At 28.7% G+C, this 17527-nt stretch overlaps 1 protein-coding gene across 1 annotated transcript in view; it reads left to right on the forward strand.

The window, feature by feature from the left end:
• Positions 1-17527, forward strand: part of Tmtc2 (Transmembrane O-mannosyltransferase targeting cadherins 2) — a 1137584-nt gene that overhangs the window by 859591 nt on the left and 260466 nt on the right. Inside the window, exon 5 of the mRNA XM_075369640.1 lies at positions 2457-2571. Within this exon, the coding sequence (XP_075225755.1) occupies positions 2457-2571 (115 nt within the window). The remainder of the gene's footprint in view (positions 1-2456; positions 2572-17527) is intronic.

Consider the following 17527-nt stretch of genomic DNA (forward strand, 5'->3'; position numbering starts at 1 on the left):
GTGATTTAAATCATATTAAGTGGTATTGATACACATTAAATATATTAATGTAATGAAATATTGATTTATTTACAATTTTAAATAAAAAAAATTATTTTTTTATATAATTTAGTGTGTTGTTACAATAGTGAAATTTAAAATAAAACTATTTTTTTTTATTTTATATAAATTGTATATTGTTTTATATTTAATCTGAATTTTAAAATTTGAACAAACTCTTCTTCAAATTTTTTTATTTATTTTTTTATTTTTTTCCAGTATCCTGTAATAAAAGGCATTATTTATGTTATAATGATAGGAATATACTTTTTTAAATGTCAAAATTTCCGGATGTTATAAAAATCTTTACCACAAAAGTAATAAAAACGGTCATTATATTAAGTCTGTTCCTGTTTTATTCGGTCATAAAAGTTGTATACATATGTTCTTGTTTATCGTTATAACATTTACAGATGGATAGACACTTGATCATTGATTCCAGTAAACTTAACATCCTTTCCGGAACTTTTAACGTAAACTTTGCCATCTCAAATTTCTTCTTTCATTTCTTCCTGTATTCTTCTTTTATTTCGTCATGATATAAAAACATAACTCTCTTTATGCGAGTATGTTAAAAATAATAGGTTGTACTCGGTAGAGTAGAAATGCTTTGCATTATAATAACTGAACTATGTTAAAACATGTATTACATATAATTTATATAAACTAATAGTTTCATGTATATTAGATCTGGTGTGCACACTATGTTAAATGAGGCACACTTTTGAACTACAAATTAAATTGTAAATTGTACTCGTTATTCCAGTAATAGTTTATATTTCTCATCGCTGTAACTCTTCTTTAAAACCAACCGTTATGGTAAAATAATCTTTTAAAAGCATCACGTTTCTGAATGTAAATCTCTTTATTTTTTATTTTTTATTAGTAAATTATTGTAAAATCTATGAAAAAAATATTATGTTGCAAAAAACGATCTGATGTCAAAAAACCACATGACTTCCTTGTACATCTATTAAATTACATATACATTTTTTGCTGCACTACATTTAAACTTATTTCATTTGAAAGTGCGATACGATCTTCCAATTCTTTAAAAAAAAGTGGACAGTTACACAATTGCTGAAACTATAGACAGTACATATAAATTAAGATCGGAAGAATTATATCAAACGAAAGAGCGATTAAATGATTGGCAACAAAAAACAAGTAAACGAAATGAAGATCGACTCCGACTTAGGGAGAATATCGTCCGACAAATCAGAGGAGTAATGAACTAAAAGATAAGAACTTTTTGCAGTTTATTAAAGATCGGGCGTGTTTGCCTCAGTATATATGTTGTTCTTGTGAGGATCTATTTTTCAGTTACTCTGTAGTTAACTTTAATGTATATAAAGTTAAACAGAAATTCCAGAATAATTAAATAAAATTAAATAGAAATTAAACTAAAAAATCCAAAAATAATACGATTGTAAATTATAATTTTCAGTTAGTATTATAATCAGATGTTTCACCAAATCTATTACATATGCACATAAGTAATAATGCCTATTATACTACATATACACATTTTTAAAAGTACATAAAATTTTACTTCACTAATAACTTCTGTTTTTTGTTTTTTTTTCATATATATATATAATTTTTTTATTGTTATTAATAAATAATTAAATTACATATACATATTTAAAATAATATGTATATGTAATTTAATAGGGGTACAAAGAAGTCATGTGATGTCCACATCAGATTTTTTAATCTAGGGGTGATCCGTTAGAACTCATACACGCAAAGTAGCACTCTGAAGATTTTTATATACTGAACTAGATGTTCTACCAAGATAAGGTACACACATAATTATCGTAGATTCGACGTTTAATTTGCTATTAATATTTTCATAATGCCTAGATCGACGAGGTCAGAGACAGGAAGAAACACTTCTGGGGCTTCTAAAATTTATGATTTTATACAACACCAGTCTACTTCAGAGCGTTCTCAAACACTTGATGGCAACGTATACACTCAGCTCAAAATTGATTTTAATTGATTATCACTCTAAAATTGACTATCTTAATTTGAAAGCTATTCAAATAGGTAACACGATTAAGATACATTAACATTGGCAGTTCCAAAAAATGGAATGATTAAACTCTTGGATTTTGCTGTGCTGGGAGCAAAGTAGTTCTTTAACAACTTCAATATCCCCCGTATTACATTAAAAATTTGATTTAGGGAGCACATCTTTTATCTAATAATTTTATTTTATTCGGTAAGTTGTGAGTAGCAGTAACTCTGAGAGCAACAGTCCACACATAATTATAAAAAATATTCCCAATTTTTTATGTGTTATATGCATATAGCCGGACTGGGGGATGCTAATTTTATTATAATTTTCATTCTTTAATAAAAAAAATAATGTAATATTTATTTATAGTTTTTTATTAAATTTTATGTTACAGCTTGGGGTAACCTTGGCAGCGTTCTTAGTGGTCAAGGAAGAATGCAGGAAGCTGAAGATGCATTTAGAACAGCCCTAAAATACAGAGCCAATATGGCGGATGTACACTATAATCTGTAAGTTAAAAAAAAAAATTAACAATAGCTTCTTTAATTTTAGAAATAGAATACAACTTTACATAAATTAAATTATCATGTGTTTTTATTTTATTAATTTATTATTTATTGTGCATTATTTTATTTGTAATATCTTTATAGTTTGTAATAACCACAAAAATTTGTTACGATATTTTAATACTATTTTATCGTTTATTCTGTAATTAACTACTATAACAATTTTCATTTTTGTTATGTCCATCAAAAGATTCTATAGGCTTTATAAAATCGTTCACCCTAAGAGGTAGTTTATTAAGATTAAATCAGTTTTTTTAAGAGATTTTTTAAGGTGATCACCACTAAGGCAACTAAAATGAAATAATATAAAAAAATAAAAAATAAAAACCTACTTCAAAAAATAATAGTACTAAAAAGTTACAAATAATTATATTTTTATTTATTAACTAACGTAAGAGTATTTACAACAACCATTTTTGGAGTCGGCGCCAGCCAACACAAGTTAAGTAGATTTAAAACATAGCGAATACGCAAATTATTATGTGTATGTAAATAAGGATGGTAATAAGTATTTTCATTTGAATAATATAGAATGATGTATTTGCTTAATATATGTTTAATTTGGGATGTCATTGACTTCAAAAATAGTTATTTGTTTTAATTACTTTTACCGGTATATACCACTAGTTCTAATATTAAGCTGGGCTGTAACTGTTCACAAATTGCATGGTACAACTCTTGACAGGACAATGATAAACCTCGGAAAGTTTGCCCAGGGGCAGATTTATGTCGCTCTTAGTCAAGTTAAAACTATAGAGGGCATCATCTTGTCTGATTTGGACCCAAATAAGTTGTTAAATATGAGAAAGCTCTGATAGAAATAATAAAGGTTGCATAAGCTATCCACTTTATAGGTTTCATTATTGGAGTAGACATTTGGTCAAGGTTTGCGAGTACCCAGTTAAAAAAGATGTTTATAATAACTGTAGAATATTGTTTATTGCAAAATTATAATGTTTAATTCGCTTCATTAGAGTGATGTCGGTTGGGAGCTTGTTGTATGATTATTTATTTATTATTGCAAAATTAGAAATTATTATTGAAATATCATAACATAAATTTTTATATTGTAATTTTGCAATTAGGAAAAATACACCTTTACACTATTTTATAAAAATATTAAATGTAGGTTTAATATTTATATGGAGATTTTAAAGGAAAGTAGCTGAAAAAAGACTCTGATTATTTAAGGAAGAAAAATAGAGAAAGAAATGACATAAATATTTCCATAGAGACTAAATAACGATAATATAAACTGTTATTATTATCCTAGTCATACAGTGAACGAGAACAAGACTGTACTGGTGAGAGCGGTCAGCGACTAAGGGAGTTTCGCCATCGCAAGTTCGGTTTTTTGGTATTTTTCCTAAGATTATCATCGAATTTGGTTAAACTTTATGTGGAACAGTTGGGAAAGTATACTCTTTTGTTTAAAAAATTATCAAAATCGGTTTAAACGTCGGCGATATTGCGTAACATGCATTAAAAAAAAACAATCGAATTAAGAACCTCCAACTTTTTTTGAAGTTGGTTAATAATTGTATCACACAGATAATGTTTCTAATTAAATACAAAAACTACTTTCATCGTAGTGAAGAATTAACACGGTAGAAATTTGGTAAAAAATCAAGTGACGTCACCTCTTTCGTGTCCGTTCTTCTGGGAGGACAACTTGTTTAATCTTCGACGTCCTTGGTATACATTGGAACATTGTCGTGTGAATATCTTTTATACTGTTGTTCGATTAATATTAGAATTATTTGTTCCTTTTCCCTGCACTTACTACAGTGAGCGTACAACTTTCTCCACCGTGCTCACTCTTCTTCCAATCTTTTAGTACAATACACTTCCATCTTTTAGTGCCTACCTACTTTTAGTGTTTACCAGTGTTTGTTGTTCTATCCAGTTTATCCGAGCAGACATGTTATCCTACCTCAATGTAAACAATATTGTAAACAAATTTTACATTTTATATATATTTATTTATTTACTAGCTCCCAGTCGCAGCTTCGCTCGCGCTATATGGTTACTTGTGTTTCCCGTAGTGGTCAATCTTTTTATTTTATATTTATTAGTCAAGTAACCGGAGGCAGGTGCAGTCAGTCACACATACAGTAACGGTGGCATATCGCATTTCCCGCTGCTCAGTTGTTTCAGTCGAGCGGGATTGATCTGTGCGTATTCGGTCGCTTTCTAAACGTATTTCCCGTTGCTCAGTTGTTTCAGTCGAACGGGATTGATCTGTGCGTATTCGGTCGCTTACTAAACGTGTTTCCCGTTGCTCAGTTGTTTCAGTCGAACGGGATTGGCCTGTGTGTATTCGGTCGCTTTCCAATATTGACTGTCTTTCGTCTTCAGTCTCTGCCGCACGAACAGTTTCCATCATACGTGCTTTTTTTTGTATTTCTCCCAATTGAAGAATGTATTTTAGGCATGGTATGATGTTTTGTAAAAAGATCACAGAATTTAAAAGATTGCGGTTAAATACTTTACACACTTTAAATTTGTAACACACACATGATAAACAAAAGCAGCTATTTATTAATGTTTTTAAACAGCTGTAAAAAATGTTAAATGAATGATCGTAAAAGTTACATATGCATGTGCGCTAAATCAATTGAAACTTAGGAATAACTGTACGTTAAAACCTCAGCCCTTTTCAAAATTAATCAATTCAAAAAAACGTTAGCTGAAAATTAAATTTTTCTTGAAAATCAAAGTCATTTTGAAAATTAAATAAGCTTTAAGGAAGAAATAAAGTGTTTTAAATTTCGTTATGTCGGAGGTCCAAAAAAATTATCCTATGTTCACCGCAGGGCTTCGAAGTGTAGGTGTGCAAAAGTTTAGACAAATCTGTCCGGTAGATCTCGAGTTAAGTTGGAACAGACAGACAAACAAACATTGATTTATATATATATATATATATATATATATTACCATGAAATTCCGATATCTGGAAAATGTCGATTTTCTCCGGTGAATGTCAACACATACCAATTACGTCAGTGAAAGATCAATATATTTGCTTATTCAAACGTTCACCGGTATATACAAACACAGATAAGTTCTGGTCGGCGTCGAAACAATATTTTTTGGTAATTGAAGGGGCAATCAGGATAATCTTATGTAGAATATATTAACTGCGTGGTTGAACGATAACGACAGAAATTAATGGTTAGATTTTTGCTCTTTGTTCAATTTTTTTATAAAAATATTTGTATTCAACTTTCACCATCAGTGCATGCTGAATGCGGTGAATCTGATTAATCGCCTCCAATGTTGGAGAATATATATAATTTGTATATTTAACATTAATTAAACGAGATTGCGAGCGAAGCGAGTGTAGATTATGTTGGCCTGAATTTAAACTTCCTTTTTTATCAGGGCTTCTCGTAAATTTAGAGATTGGAATTGGGTGATTTTTTTTGTAATTTCTAGTCATCCTTTTGACCTCCACCAGAGCTTATCTGTGTCTGTCAACGTATCCCAGCGAAGGTCCGAATGTGTATTAAGCAAATACTTTGATCTTTCACCGACATATTTGGTATGTGTTGACATTCAAAGGGGAATATTGATATTCTCTTAAGTTAGATCTTTCACGGTAATATACATTTCTAAACTTACGTGGTGTTTATTTGTAGATTTAATATTTTTAAACTAATAACTATTGGGTATTGCTTTCTACAGAGGTTTAATTCAACAATTTATTAAAAATAATTTTATTCAACCATATTTTTTTAAATGTTAACCTAGCTTTAATTTATTTAAAGTGTGTTCATGTAGATCACACATTATTCAAATCCGTCATTTATATCAAAGATTTACTTTTATATTTTAATAAGTTATCATGTTAGAGATTAATTAAAGATTTTATTTTTTTACTCTCTATCCTTTTTTTTATCTTTAATCCATTTTTAACACGTACACAGTAACAGTGTATTTGTTGTATTTAAGAACATGCTGAAAGAACATTAATATTTTATATTTTATCAGAATTTTTTTTTAAATCAATATGTCAGAATTGGGTATGAATTAATTTTATTTAAATATTTATGAAAGTAAATTGTTCAAATTTAATATAATATTATTCAGTAGAAATATGAAAAATAACATTCATAATGTTAAATACCGCTTCACATGTTTAGACGCATAATAAAACTAATAACAGTAATAGTAATAATATATTATTTCAACAGTTATTTAAACTGTATGTAACTTTAGCGTGTATTATATAGTCTATTCTATGAAGCTAAACCCTAGCTTTCAAAAGGAAAATTAAGTAAAAGCGTTTCATATCATTTCAAGCAAATAACCGGGCTTAGTTTTACATGAATTTCTGTTCTGTAAATTTATTCCAGAAATGGAAAAGCACACGATTTTATATATTTCTTTACCATAAAAGATTACATTTGCTTTCTCTTATAATCTATCTACACGTTATATAGAACTAGTAAAATTTCGTATCACAGTTTATTTAATATAGTACGGTATTAAAAGTATTCATTAAAAACATGGTTCTACATACTTTTAATGTGCATTTTTTAAATTAAATTATTAGATATGATATTTCAACATTTTTTAAAACATAAACGAAAGAAAATTGCTGATTGAATTACGTTCGTATTTCTTCTAACTTAATATATATATTTTTCGTTTTTTTTTTTTTTTATAGGTTAACTTAAATTGCTTATATATTATGGTCTGTAACTGAAATTATATTATAAATTAAACAAATTTGAATACAAATAACTAATGAAAACCTATGCTTTAAAACGAGTTAAACACCAAGTATATTTATAATAAAAACAAAAAAATTTATAACTACAATTTTCTTTTGTCTTCTGTCGTTTGACTGGTTTGATGCAGCTCTCCAAGATTCCCTATCTAGTGCCAGTCTTTTCATTTTAGTATATCCCCTTCATCCTACACCCACAACAATTTGTTTTACATATTCCAAACGTTGCCTGCCTACACAATTTATTCCTTTTACCTTTCCCTCCAATATTAAAGCGACTATTCCTGGATGCCTTAATATGTGGCGTATAATTCTGTTTCTTCTTTTAGCTATATTTTTTCCAAATGCTTCTTTCTTCATCTATTTGCCGCGAAACCTCTTCATTTGTAACTTTATTCACCCATCTGATTTTTAACATTCTCCTATAGCACCACATTTCAAAAGCTTCTAATCTTTTCTTCTCAGATACTTCGATCGTCCAAGTTTCACTTCCATATAAAGCGACACTCCAAACATATACTTTCAAAAATCTTTTCCTGACATTTAAATTAATTTTTGATGTAAACTACCTAAACACTCAGAAATTATATTTCTGACTGAAGGCTCGTTTCGCCTGTGCTATTCGGCGGCATTTTATATCGCTCCTGCTTCGTCGATCTTTAGTAATTCTATTTCCCAAATAACAAAATTCGTCAACCTCCATAATCTTTTATCCTCCTATTTTCACATTCAGTGGTCCATATTTGTTATTTCTACTACATTTCATTACTTTCGTTTTGTTGTTGTTTATTTTCATTGGTAGTTCTTGCGTAGGACTTCATCCATGCCATTCATTGTTTCTTCCAAATCCTTTTTACTCTCAGCTAGAATTACTACATATAAAGATAATTTAAATTTGTTAATTGCATAAAATTAAACATAATTTTATTAAAATAGATTACATATTTTGATGATCCCTTTTACAAATCAAGGGGATTTACGGATGCCTAAGAGCAGTGTCGGGCTCGCTAACATAACGGGTGCCGCAAGATGTTATTGATATGCGTATATAAACCTGCGCACTACCGACTAAACCGCCACCCCTGGCTACCACCCTTCCTGGAACCGCTAACAAAGCATTCCTTCTGGAAGGCGGGTTACACGTCCACTCACACACTCATACGTCGTGCAATCGCATCATAATAGGAATATCAGCAAAAACACATCAGTTACAGCAAACAAGATACATCACCATACATCAAGATACAGAAAACAGATTATGAAACTACATACAAAGAAAAAAGTCACACAATATATACAAATACAAAAGAAGAAAAACTCAAGAAAACATGTCTCAAACAATATAAATATTATATAAAACCCCCAAAAAAAATCACAATCTGTAAACCAAAATATGTAACACATTTTTTTTTTTTTTTTTTAAAGAAAAAAGGTACTTTTATTAGTTATTAAATTGTTTTTCGTATTTTCAACGAAAAGGATTTCAAAAGATATCTCCTCTCCTAAAATGGAAGTTTCACATATTTATCAAATAGTTTCAACTTATCAACCTAAAACTTTATTTATTTATTTCTGTTATATGTTTCTAAAAAAAAAATGTTATAGTGTGTGAATAATTGTTATTTTATTAGAAGATTAAAAGATTAAATTTATAAAAAATAATAATTTGGTCACTTAGTATCCAAGTTGCAAATTTTATTTGTCTAATAATAAAGTAAATATACTGTGTATTTTAAATTTATCTTTCAATATAGTTAGACTGGTATAACAATGCGTTTCAAGTTTATAACCTTATTATGAGTTTAAAATATTTTTTTAACTCGTATCGAAAGTACGTAGTATATTAGTAAAATATGCAGCCAATAAGTGACACTATATATACTTCTCGCGATTCTGAACACTTAAGTCTTGATATTTAATAAGAAAATTAGGGTACTGGTCAAGGTTATATACCTTGAAAGGCGTTATTATCAATCAAACGAAGTTACTAGAAGGATCTTGAAAAAAAGGATTTAATTTATTTTTTTATATTATAAAAAAATGTCTTCAAAAATATAATTTCAATAGGTATATTTTATATATTATAAAATATTAAAATACAAAATACACTAATAATTTATATTTATAAATATTTATACGAGTATACTACATAAATACGTAATTTTCATATTTTATCTACTATGCGGGAATCTCTTGTATCATCATCCTTATTCCTTTACAAATATATTATAAATTATTTATTTAGTTTTATTCATTTTTTTTTATTAAGACGTAACTTTCTCATCCTTGCGTTCTTGCAAATAAATGTTTTCTTACAGGAAGTGTTTTTTAATCTTATTCAAATTTTAAACAAAATAAATTCTAAAAACTGTAAAATAAAAAACTTTTTATTAATAATAATAAAAAGCTACTTAAAAACTTACAATATTTACGAAAAATAATAATAATTCCTTTTTAAGTTCTTCATAAATTGGATCTTTTTTTGTCAGCCCCAAAATAAGAGATGGTTTATTAGTACAATAAACTATCTCTTATATAGTACATAATATCATATATTATAATCTATATATATAAAAATGTTAAATTCGTTTGTGTACGGCTTCAAAAACTCAAAATGTTCTGCACCGATTGAGCTCAAATTTTAGCACGATATATAACCCGCATCAAAGATTGTTTTCATCTATTTTTAATAAATCTATCTATCTATTTTTAATTTGTACATTTTTAATTTGGAAATGTAAACAAAGGAAAACCAATCAGATCAATGCAAGATGGCCGCTGTCAAACACAACGACCAATCACAAAGAGCCCGTATGGCCGTTGCCAATGTAAACAAAATCACAACTGATTAGTAACAAATTTCTTTGAATTATATTTAACAGCTAAAACATCTGTATTTTATTAAAAAAAAACACCAAAACAAAAAGAAAAGCCACTAAGAAGGATGACATACAGTAAATAAATTAAAACACCCAACTTTCTTATAGCCCAGATAGCCTTAAGACTATGTAAACAAAAAAAGTCGAAATAACCAAATACACAGAAAATACTATCATCCTACATAATGACCAAAAAATTCTTTGTTAGGTTATTTTTTTACATATATATGACCAAACAATCAAGCAAGCAAAGAACAAAATTCACAAATAGTAAAACTGAAACCACACAACTAAGTATTCGTTTTTTTTTTGTTTTTTCTAACCTCCGAGACCACCGTTATGCATTGCTTCAGATGATGATATGAATGATTTATAGCGTATGAAAATGCCATGCCTCACCGGGATTCCAACTCGGAACCACCGGATTAAAGTCCGAGACGTTACCACTCGCGCCACGGAGGCCGGCACACATATTCTTTAGCGGATTGCTTCTCACATGGACAACTGTATATTGCGTGTTCCCGAGTTGGCAAACCAGATAGCCTTTATATCTACGCAGACAGTGGAAAAACAAAAAAATATTGTATATCCACAAGTATTGCAAAATTAAACTTCTATGAAACGTATGCTTTGTTTTGTTTCTCATTTCTCATCCATGCAACCACAATGTGCCACAGCGAAGCGTGGCCGGTAGAGCTAGTATATTATAAAAAAACTAAGAGTAGCTTAGTTTTACTTCAAAAATCTAAGTTTTTTATTTTCTTTCTTTTAAAGAGAGTTTGTCGGTCTAACTGTTTTTAAAATTCTATTCAAAGCTCAAAAAAAAATTATAATTTGAGATTATTTTAACAATATTCTATGGAATTCTAAGAAAGAATTTCATCGTAGGGATGGATTTTTATAACATTTTATTGGTTCATAAAAGCAGTATAAAATGTAGATTTTATATTTTTCTTTGTTAGAAAATATAAATAAATAAATTTTTAAAAAAGCTGACAATACAGTTGTAGGACTTCACCGTCATGCGGCTTTTTTCTGATGCACACCTTACACAAACATACGAGTACATACACAACTTAATTTAAAATATTTATAATTTTACTTAAACGTAATATTTTTTGTTTATTTAATTCAATGATTCTAACTAAATCCCGTGCGCATACCGTATTTCATTCGCGCGGTTGTGGCGGTACTAGCGGCCATTTGAAATAAATTTTTAAACTTTAAATATTATTCATTTATTTAATTTTACCGCTCACCTATGACGTCCCAACATAGCAGACGAATACAGCAGTAGTCCGACCACTGAGGGTGTGATGGGGGTTTGTAAGGTGGGGTGGCTGGTTATGACCCCACTTTGATGGGAAACAAATTTCTAGATCCAACGAGATGCTAATAGAAAAAACTACAACGAAAAAGTCTGCCTTCTACAACGTTTCAAAATTATTTCTATTTTTTGGAGTAGGGGTGCAATTTAGCAAAAAACGTTTTACACAAAAGATGTTTTTCTTTTTTTTTTATAATTGTTCGCAAAAGTATCTAAAAAAAATGCAACGAAAATCACCCCTTGAACTACCTTCTATAACTCTTCAACATTAAAACAATTTTTAGAGCTGGAGGTAAATTAAGCAAAAACCTTTTTTTACAAAAGTTGTTAAAAAATATAACCTTAATTATGCCAAATTTGGAGAGGATTTGGTTTTCCTCCATGTATTTCCCACCCACTGACCTTTTGAATTAAAAATTTAATAGCATGCCCCTACTGTAGAAATATTTTAACCAATTTTGGTGAAAATCAGTCAAGTAACTCTGGAAATATATAAGATTTACACGCCAACAAACGTAAACACATTTTTTTGCAGAAATTTCGATGCCATTTTTTGGTTTCACGGGATCCTTAGGGACCGATTCGTCAATATTCAGTAAAAACCGGATATGCCCAATTTTGATCGATCACCATACTTTCCCTTCTATATACTGTAGCTATAGCTACTATATGGACATGAAAGTAATAATGTTTTAAAGACAATATTAATTTAACTTTACTTTAACAGTCGGGGAACTAAATTAAGCTTTATGAAAATCCTTAAAAAAATCTAGCGACATTATTTTTCGGTTTTTCTTATATTTTTTTAGCGAAGTTGAAATTATTTTTGTTTTGAGACAAATATAATGTATCCTATCAATTTTATTTGTTCAAATGTAATACATGAAATAGTCTTGTAACACATTTAAATAGTCACCTTCTTGTATAAAAAAATAAGTAAATAAAATTATTTTTTACTGCAATGAAAACATTTGTAAAACATCTTATATTCTTGTTTAAAAAAAGAAATTATGTTCAATATTAATAGATTGATACCAGATTTGCTTAGCTTTGTCTTTAAGCCCGCTATTTATGAATAGGCTATTTTACTGATAAATTGATAACTAATTAATCTCTTGGTTATTAGCGTAAATTGTTGAATAGCATATTATGATATCACAGAACAGATTATTGGTAAATATCATGATTTATTCCATCATATATGATAATAGTATAATTTATCATTTAATATTACTGCACTAATTTCATTGTATTAATATTTAATAATGTTGTTCAATTGAAATAAATCCTAACAATATCCATGTACCGGCCTGTTTAGTGAAAATTTAACTCGTGTTTCATTTAATATCCGTTATTATCACCGTTGTTCATAATACTATACTTATTAAATGAATTAATATTAATACCAAAAAATATGCATTTCTCGAACGCTACAAATGTATACCATTTTTATTTTTGTTATACAGTTTATCCTCTGTATTACGAATCCCGAGAGTAATTCGTTATATAGAGGTTTTCTTTATATCTAGGTTCGTTATGTTAAATGTTTTCTAAGAATTCTATTTGTTATGTCTACGTACTGTAGATAAATGAATAAAAGTTTGGCAGCAATTTTAATACTTTGCGTTAGTTAATGGATTTTGGGAAATTCCTCTACTTTAATGTATAGGGCAGACAGTAACTGCAGAATACGTGTTGAAATCTTTTGTTAGAATTTTATTGTTAATCGGTTGTAAGAAAATCTTTACTGTTGTCAAGAATAATTTTTATTTGTATATAGGTACAATATAGGTACGGAAATCAAAAGAAAAACTTCTTAAACTCAGAGATATCAAAAATACTAAATTTAATGTCAATATTTAAAAAAAGAAAATTTCGTAATAATTACTGCGTACATACTCTAATATGTTAATATGCAATATGTTGTCATTTCCTTTTGCAGAAGTGTAAATACGTTAAATAAAGGTAAATTTATACGTAGTTTTAATAAAATGTCACGGTGCAGTAAACATTTTTATAAAATCTAGGTTTTTTGTATTATAGAGCTTTGTTATATAGAGGTTTGACTGTATTTTTAAATAATTAATTATTTTGCAGTTTTGAGAATTTTTAATTATGGTGACTTTAGATACATTTTAATTTTCTCCTTCTTACAGGCATAGAATTGGCATCTTTGCAAATAAGTTTAAAAATTAATAACTCAAACAATAAATAGTTAGGGAGCTTAATTTTATTCCCACAAATCACTTTTATGTCAACTGAAGTAATTAATTTAAGTTTCTAAGATTTGTCTTCAGAAAGCTGAAGAAATTTTTTTTTTAAAATAGTACTTTTCAAACTAGAATTTTGTCTGTATATAAAGCATAAAGTAATTTTGAAAATATATTCTACCATTTACATAATAAATTATCTTTTATCATTGTTTTAGTCAAATTTGAGCGTTTTTAAACCAATAGTCCGATTACAATGGTCTATAAATTGAAAAAGTATTTTCTGAACAGAAAACCAGTAAGTGAATTTTATCTTTTTCGTGCGCTGACTCTGAAAATCGATTTTTCTCCAACACTCATCACATTTTTTTGTATAAACTCTTAAGGAATTACTGAATTATATGAAATTTTGTAAGTGGCCAAGTGTAAAAGTATAATAAGCTTTGTCATGTTACATATTTTTTTCAATACTGATTTATTATTTTACTTTATAAATAAAAAAATTAAAAAACATATTAAATATAATTAAAACAAATAAAACGTACCTAAAATCTTTGAAAACTGGATTCAGTGAACTAATAAATTACATCTTCCTTTTGTGTACGGTAGGGTCCTCTCTTTGCAGAAAACAACAGTAGTCACTCACATTATCAATTCGCTCAATCTACCTTGGTAAACTGATCCATTTGCAATATAACTTGTTGGAAACCTTATTCTTGCTTACCACTCACACAATCAAAATTTGGTGGGGAAAAAGTGAAGATGGGAATGCAAAAATTGAATATTTAATGACATCGGGCAGCCTAAATTTTTATAGTTCAACAAAAAAATTTTAATTAAATGTTTTGCTTTGTTATCTCTAAGAAAACCTTTATTATTTCCATAAAAAACCATTGACTGCATCTTTTAAATGACTTCCATACCGCTATCAAATTATCTTCATTGAGTAATTTCTAATTTGAGGCCCACGAATATTCCTTATTTTAACTTGGTTTCATTTAATTTAGGAAACAATACTCGGTATTTTTCATCCGAAGGTCTCGGGTTCGAATCCCGATAGGCTTGACACGTCTCATATGCTAAAAATTTCCATTTTCAAATTCCCACTAACAAACTTCTTTGTAAACTTTTGTGGTGACTTAATTCATCAGTCAAAAACAAATTAACTTTAGTAAAGTAATTGCATTAAAAACCAAACAATAATTGTTCAGTTCTTTAAATTTCAGCTATTTAAATTTGACTAAAAATTAAGACTTTGTGTGTGCGTGTGTGTGTGTGTGTGTGTGTGTGTGTGTGTGTGTGTGTGTGTGTGTGTGTATGTGTGTTTATCTATGTGTGTATGTGTTTTACCGTCCGTGTGTAGGTAAACATTTTCACGTGCATAGCCATTAATGAAAATTTAAATAATCTCATAATTTTTTCCAGTTATGCCAAAAAGTAAAAATTAAATTACGATGTGTTTAAAAGATTTTAATAAATTTCATACTTATATAAATTTTTAACAACTTATAGGTTAAAATTATCATAAATATTTCAGAAGAGTAAAATCGGAAAATTGCAGATTTTTTTATCCTTGAGATTATGAAATGATAAAAATCTATCTTGATAAAAGACATCATACACTGCACGACATCAGTATATAAAGCATTATATACTGATAGGATTTTGTATCATGAAACGAAAAAAGCTGCCAAATTTAATTCCCTAAGGGACAAAATCGTACAGTTAATTCGCATTGCCTGAAACCTAATTTACAGATATTTGCTGGGTCAAAAAAAAAAGAAATTATTGAACAACATGCCGTCTAATTAAATTAATTCCTTTTACTTTGTAACTAGAAAACCATAAAATCAACCATTAATACGTTAGCTTATCACCTACAATAAAGTATTTTTTCTTGCTTGATAAACTATCAAACGTTTTTTTTTTTTTTCATTTTTACTGATTGCTCCATTCCACATCGAGCCATCCGGTGCTGCGATCTAGTGGGTGCAAGCGCACGCCAGAAAGTTGGCCGTACTAGCATTCTACGTCAGAATCCGATCCAGAGCGTTCGTATGCACTTTCACTCCGGATGGACATGTTCATGTTCGGATGAACTTTTAGTTTATTAGTATAAGTTATGTGTTATTAAGTTTAATTATATGTGTGAAGTTATGTATTAAATGTTCAATTACAAGACGACAATTCATTAAACTATTATTCAACAAGCAACAAGGCGTTGTCTTCATTCTTCAGCTATGAATATACAGTCCAACCTCGCTGTAAAAGCTACCACTGATTTATTATTTAAAAATTAAAGTGAATTTTCATTACTGAATAATTGAGCTGTTCATCTGTGAGTGACACTTGGTTCATAAAACATTTTAAAAAAGATTAAATAAATATTCATAAACCCCCCCCCCCCCTACATAAATGTACTGAGGGTAGCAATTCAGTATTCCTGTAATTTTTTCTTCCCCATATTTCATTATAAATTTACTTCTTCTAAGAGATAACCTGATATAACTTTTTTGATGTACCTCTCCCAGTAAATATACCTTTGAGAAAATAAATTTTTAAATAAAGAAAAATATACTTAACAAAAAATAGGCTATTTTTACTCTACAGAATAATAATAATAGTAACAATAATAATAATGCTCTTCTATTCCTCTAATTTTTGACCGAATTTAATTCAATTCCAATTTGGCCCGAATTCAGAAATTCAACATTTAAACAATTGACTGCTGAATAAAATAAAATAATTCTAAAATGATTAAAAACCTTTAGTGTGTTTTTGTTGTAGATTTTATTTTATTTTTTATTGTTATTATTGAAATATTATTTATTGTAAAAAAAGGTTTTACAATCAGAGAGATTAATAAATATTAGTAATTCAATATATTTAAATTAAAAAACCCAAAGTTAAAAAAAAAAGGGTGACGAAGTTTGATTCGAATCAATGTGCCTTTCCCTTGTAAGATCGAAATATTTCATTAATCAACATTTTATTTATCTATAATTCTGGAACGAATGAAAATAAGTACCACTTATGATAAATCGTTGAAAATCTCTCAATGAGGGCTTATTACTTCAGCTAAGAAAAAGTCCAAAATCAGATTTTTGAGGGGATTTTGGGCACTTTTGGTTCAGTCGATTGCAATCAAAAAAGGAGGTGTACAGCAGTTACAGCAGATGTTGCACTAGATGTTACAGCAGTTCTAAATCCAAAATGTCAACATTCTACGTCTAATCGTTTTTTAGTTATGCGAGATACGTACATAACGTACAGACGTCACGCCGAAACCATTCAAATTGGATTCAGGGATGGTAAAAATGGATATTTCTGTTGAAATCTGAAAACCGAAATTTTTGGCGATGATAATACTTCCTTTACTTCGTATAAGGAAGTAATAAGAAAATATAGGAGTATAAAGAAACAACTTATATCACAACTACCTGGCGTACTATAAGGCTATTTTGAATGGGGAAATTAATATTCTTGCTTTCACAATAATTTTCTTGATGTGTTGGGTGAAATTACATTCAATATCAAAATTACGTCAGATTACATATCATTACGTTTTAATAATAAGTAATGATACAAAAAAAAATGGGGATCCCTTCGGAGTTCCCCATTAGAGGAAAGGCGGGGGGAATGCATGAGCCATAGGGGTTAGTAAAGGTTTTACTGCAATTATCGGGTTTTCCTTACTTTTTATCTAAATTTTAAAATCGTATTTATATAATTGCAGTATAACACTTAA

The sequence above is a fragment of the Lycorma delicatula genome, chromosome 6 (assembly GCF_047948215.1).
Source record: "Lycorma delicatula isolate Av1 chromosome 6, ASM4794821v1, whole genome shotgun sequence".
NCBI lineage: Eukaryota > Metazoa > Arthropoda > Insecta > Hemiptera > Fulgoridae > Lycorma > Lycorma delicatula.